This window comes from Palaemon carinicauda, chromosome 5 (genome assembly GCF_036898095.1).
Source record: "Palaemon carinicauda isolate YSFRI2023 chromosome 5, ASM3689809v2, whole genome shotgun sequence".
NCBI lineage: Eukaryota > Metazoa > Arthropoda > Malacostraca > Decapoda > Palaemonidae > Palaemon > Palaemon carinicauda.
Window position 1 is genome coordinate 37,604,512 of NC_090729.1, and position 5,725 is coordinate 37,610,236.

The 5,725-nt window shown below is 39.0% G+C and overlaps 1 protein-coding gene across 1 annotated transcript; it reads right to left on the minus strand.

Moving 5' to 3' along the window:
* Window positions 1-2,292: 2,292 nt before the first annotated feature.
* Window positions 2,293-3,234, minus strand: LOC137640840 (KRAB-A domain-containing protein 2-like). The gene has a single exon (XM_068373308.1). It carries the CDS (start codon window positions 3,232-3,234, stop codon window positions 2,293-2,295), a length of 942 nt encoding a protein of 313 aa, XP_068229409.1.
* Between the last annotated feature and the right edge of the window lie 2,491 nt (window positions 3,235-5,725).

The following is a 5,725-nucleotide window of genomic DNA, read 5'->3' on the forward strand; positions in this document are numbered from 1 at the left end:
AATGATTACCTGTCTGACGGCGGTGTCCATGGATTGTCTGGCGCATTGTATATTAATCCCATCGACCTGTGATTTGAAGGCTGTGCTTCCCACTTCCATTGTTTGAAGCTCAATTAAGGGAAGCAATTTATTTTTTCTAATCATTTAGTGTGTAAAATAAGTTATGTTATTCAGACTTTTCAACATTCTATAACTTCCGGGGTCCTCTCTTTAAGGTGTGATTGTATAGTCTGTCATAATTTGGTGTAAGAGTGTTGGTTATTCTATGTTTTCAATGAGTGTTTGGATTTGGTTTATTTAATGCATTTTGTAAGAGGCTCAGTTGTTCTTTCCTTCTAAAAAGTTTGTAATAAATATTAAAGTTTTATTTTCAGCTTTTTATAACCTCCTTGATTCCATCTCCCTACACTCTGTTGCGGCCATTCCACCTATTGTGGACTTGGTTGTTAGTGACTTCATTTGTGTTTAAAAGATTTTTGTATGTTTGATGGGTGTGGCCCATAACATATATATATATATATATATATATATATATATATATATATATATATATATATATATATATATATATATATATATATATATATATATATATATATATATATATATATATATATATATCTTACAGTCAATCTCTAAATCCAGACAATTTGTAAAGTGACTAATTATTTCAGGTAATTTGTGAACTACCTAGTTCACCCAGTCATTTTATAAATCAGCTGAAAATCGCAGACAATTTACAAAGTGACTCAAATTTTGATAGATTTTCTTGGCATAATGCCTGAAATGAACCTGCTATGGATCACAACTCTCCGACCCCGCCCGGCCGAGGAACGTGTGTGTGTGTGTGTTCTAAAATGCGACATTTTTATTATTTTATCATTTTTTATTCTTACAATTTAAACTAGAGTGGCACCGTAATGAACAGACAGAAAGACAAACCTGTTTCTTGAGTAAATCTTTATTTTCTAAAACCTGAGGAACGAGATAATTCCAAAATTAAAACTTAATTCTAAAATGCGACATTTTTATTGTTATATCATTTTTTATTCTTACAATTTAAACTAGAGTGGCACCGACTATTGAACTTGTGACCTTCTTTGTAACATTTACAGCGATTTGTTTGACTGTATCTTGCCTGCTGTACAATTGCACTTAGCATAACCTTGACCACCAAACCTAGATGATTGCTGTACTGCTTGACGAAGTCCTATTTCCTTGTCTGCACTTTTTTCATCAATACTATACAGTTGATGGCTGCAGATATCAAATTGACTCCTACTATAGCGCCCCTTGAGTATCCCATCTCTCACGCCTATTCGATACATGTCATTTTCGTTACGATCTAGGATAACACCGATAACATTTCGGGGATCACCTTTCCCTCGATCAACTAACGGGATGGGAATTGTCACGTTATCTCCTGGATCACCTGGGACATGTTCTAAACGACTACGTTTGACCATGCGCTCAGCTTTAGCTAACTGTCCAGTTGATGCTCTAGACCGTTGAAGTGCTATGTCTTCTTGGAGCTATTGAAGTCTTCCTTGAGGATTCTGGCCACAGGTTGGACTGACTGGATAGGCAGACCTCTCTGCTGAGCCATCTGAATAAAGGAAAACAAAGAATAAATGCAGTTACTTTTCTTTCCTTAATAACAAAAGAACATTTAATCAATGGAGATAGACTTGCCATGTGGTTTGGAATTTAACCAAATTAGTTTAATATTTACATTTTATAACCAAAGATTTTTTTTATAGAGCAGAGCTCTCTGATGAACCATCTGAATAAACAAAAACAAAGAATTAATGCAGTTACTTTTCTTTCCTTAATAACAAAATAAAAAGAAATAATTAATGGTGATAGACTTGTCACGTAGTTTGAAATTTAACCAAATTAAATTTAACCCAATTCTTTATCAGTTATGTTTTAAAACAGTATTTTTTTCCATTTCTACCTTGCTGAGCGAAGTCCTCTGGCAAGTCATTTGGAGGAGCAGAGCTCTCTGATGAACCATCTGAACAAACGAAAACAAAGAATTAATGCAGTTACTTTTCTTTCCTTATTTATTTATTTTTTTTATTTATTTTTTGCATCTACCTGGCTGAGCAAAGTCTTCTGGCAAATCATCTGGAGGAGCAGAACATTCAGGTGAATCGTCTGGAGGGTTCGTGAACTTGGGTGATTCGTCTGGCCGAGTAGAGTCAGAGGAGAAACTGTAAGCTCCAAGTAAATCCTCTTCAGTGATCATTGTCCTCAAAACTTCTTCTGGAAGTGCAGTTGAACGTAGACCTACTCTGGCGTCAACACCAAAGAGTGCTTTGTACGGAGATTGTTTGATTCCAGAATGGTAACTGAGTTCTTTTGGAACTGCACAAACCTGAGTCCCATGGGCCAGTCAGTTGTATCATTATCCCCTAACCATGAAATAAGCATGTCTTTTATATCACAGTTAAGGCGTTCAACAGATCCCTGGCTCTGTGGATGCCTTGGTTTACCATGAACAATCAACAGGTCTGGCCAAAGAAGTTTGAGTTCCGAAATTACCAATGCTCTAAATTCACTACCATTATCACTCTGAAGAATTTGAGGGGCCCCGAACATTAAGAATATGTCCATTAGCTGGAATGCAACCTCAGCGGCTCTTTTTGAAGTTAAGGGGCGCAATATGCAATACTTTGTAAGATGATCTTGGTACACCATTATCCACTTATACTTTCCTTTGGCGCAAGACTGCATGTCAACAAGGTCCACCTGAGACCGTGAACCATAATCCTTAGATAATATCGGTTTGACAGTTACTCCCTTTGTCGCACATCTCTTCCCTTTCTTTTGACACTGAACACACAAAGATTTGAACAGTTCTATAGAATCTCTAGTTATGTTCGCATATTTTGACAGCTCTTTGACCATTTTGTCTCTTCCGCCATGTCCTGTAGCAATGTGAGCACGTTTTATTGTTTCAAACATATCCTCAACGTGTACAAAATAAACAAGTTCTTGAGTTTCATCCTTCCGTTTTTTTATTAACTTTTCAACACCACCACACTGAAGAACTTCGTAACGTCCAAGGATGTAATACTGCCGATTTGATTTGCTTTTTGCACTTGATGCAACTCTGAGTTCCTCTATCAGATAGTAATAATCAATTTTAGTTAGTATTAATGACTTTGAATCAGAGTTCTTCTTCAACATCACTTTTTCGTAGAAATTTTCTTCTTGGGAACACGCCATAGCTTCCCCAAATAAATTAGCCTACACTTCACGGAAGGACAGTGTCAAGGACAAGGCCAACACACAACTGCTGTAATTAGCTGTTCAGCCCGCAGACGCCTGTACCCTTTGCCTGTAATGGCAGTGAGAGGGTAACAGCTAGTTAAAACAAACACACAGGATCATTTCAGTCATTATGCCAAGAAAATCTATCAAAATTTTAGTCACTTTGTAAATTGTCTGTAATTTTCAGCTGATTTATAAAATGACTGGGTGAACTAGGCAGTTCACAAATTACCTGAAATAATCAGTCACTTTACAAATTGTCTGGATTTAGAGATTGACTGTAACATATATATATATTTGGGCTCAGGCCATGTCGTCCTGATGGAAGTTCCTATAAGGTAGCTTTCTAGGGTATATTTGACTAGAGTGATATTCCCAGAGAATTCTAACTCTTGAAGCGAATATCCCTAAATAATATCACAGGTATATCGCATAATATCAGAGGACGTATTCTTGACACATCACATAGCTATCTTCGCCCCGAACAGTATTAACACTTCGAGGGGAATAGTGGTAAGAATCTGAAACGAGAATGAAAATAGAGCCACTCATAAGCCATCTCTCCTATTCCGTTTCCAGTGTGTATCTGATGAAGGCGGTAGTGCCCTCTTCATTCCTTTTTCGTGTAGCTCAACTACTCGGTGTTTTCCATGTTCTCTCGTTATTTTTTATTTAATTCAACATTTTGATGACTTCTCCGGCCTCTTCTGCCTCTAGGAAGTTGAGTATTATCTTTACTATGTATAAATGTAGGCTCTTGTCGTTTTGAATTAAATCAAAAGTGATTTTAACGTAAACAAGAGCTGTTGCCTACCGGAGGCATCCTGGATGATATCACTCGCTCTTACGGGCCAATTAGTTTGCTGGAGCGACGTTCCCGGTTTGTTACGCTTTAATAATTTGCTAATTAGCTACTCTAGAAATGCCTATATTGTTCGGTCAGTGTTAACTCGGTGAATTCGACACGGGTCGAGGTACTGATACTGCCTTTCGCGAGGCTCATAGCCTAGACGTCTGGCACTAGTACTTTCATGCAGGGTATAAGTTTTTCCGAGTGTTATTTTATTGAAGCTATAGGCAAATATTTTGTACATGTAAGATATTGTTGAATGTTTTGACCAAGATTGTATACGAGAGAATTTCGGTGATTTAGGTAATCGATTCTCATCTTACCTAGCCTAGTATTCTAGGTACAGTAGTATACTTTCGCACATCCTCGATTGTTCTTTTTCTCCTCCAGAGGCTAAGTTCAATCCCTCTCTCACTCTGTAAGCCTTTGGCTTAATCCTAGTGGTTCTATCTGTATAATAATTCCGGTATAACTATTCTAGGATATGTCTGTCCTGACCTGATAACCAGAGTGACTGGTTTTTTGAGTTAGGGCAGAACATCAGAGTTTCTAGTCTGTGGTTTGCTTCTTCCTAGCATAGAGAAAGAGTCTCCATTGCTAGGTTAGGGACGAACACAGGAAGCCTTGCTTCCCTAGTCCATGCTGGAAGGATTCTTTTCTCTAGTGGCCTAGCAGACTGTCCTGTGTTGTTTTTCTCGGGCTGGAGAATGAGTTTTCTCTGTTGCCTGGCGAAATAACTTCACCTAACTTTGTTCTGGTTGGGAGGAGGTTAGCAAGTATTGCCAATCTTCCTCCCTAATAGACAACTCTTGGTTGGGATGAGCTTCCCTAACGGCTGAGTGTGTCTCCTGCTAGAACGAAGTCTATAGGACCCTTATCCCTTCCCCACCTCTCTTTCTTTTATTTTCTTTTAGCCGTAGTCCTACTTCTCTACCTAGTATAGGTTAGGATGGAGGAAAGGCTCAGCTCTCTGCCGGCCGGCAGAAACCCTTTATTCTTTGCAGAGTGAACCCCAGACCTCCCTTGGTCTCCCTTCCATGTCCGTCGGTAGAGCTCGTCAGATTATGGATTCTTTGGAAGCCTGAATGTTACATTTTCCCCTTCCATAAGTTTACTCTTTCTGGATGGAAAGTCGTATGGCATGCCACCCTATAACCTTGCATCCATACTTATTCTCTGACTATTGTGTTGCACCCCTATCCCGCCTTCCGGCTTAACAGCCGACAGCCGGGAAGGTATAGGTTCTCTGATTTTTGGCTACTGTCGGAGGCATGGTTTTATTACCTTTGCCGGCCGGCAGTGGAATCACAGCCCGAATTTGCTGGCCACTACAATTAGTTGCCGGCAGCCAGGTTTTAGTGTTTTCAGCCGTCAGCTGGCAATGATTGCTGGCCGGCACACAGTCGCGAATCAGTGGGCTGCCGCCTATTAGTTAAAGATAGTATATCTTTGATCTATAAAGGGGTAGTTGCCGGCCAGCACAATAACATGCGGTGTACAGTAGTTGCTATATTTGTAGTGTAGTACACACTGCATTAGTAGAAACTGCTGTAGAGAGTTTGTGATAACACTAGTGTTCTTCATCATATTTAATGT

Excerpts from the sequence above, each read along its gene's own strand:
- LOC137640840 (XM_068373308.1), bottom strand. The coding sequence starts at position 3,234 with ATGGCGTGTTCCCAAGAAGAAAATTTCTACGAAAAAGTGATGTTGAAG.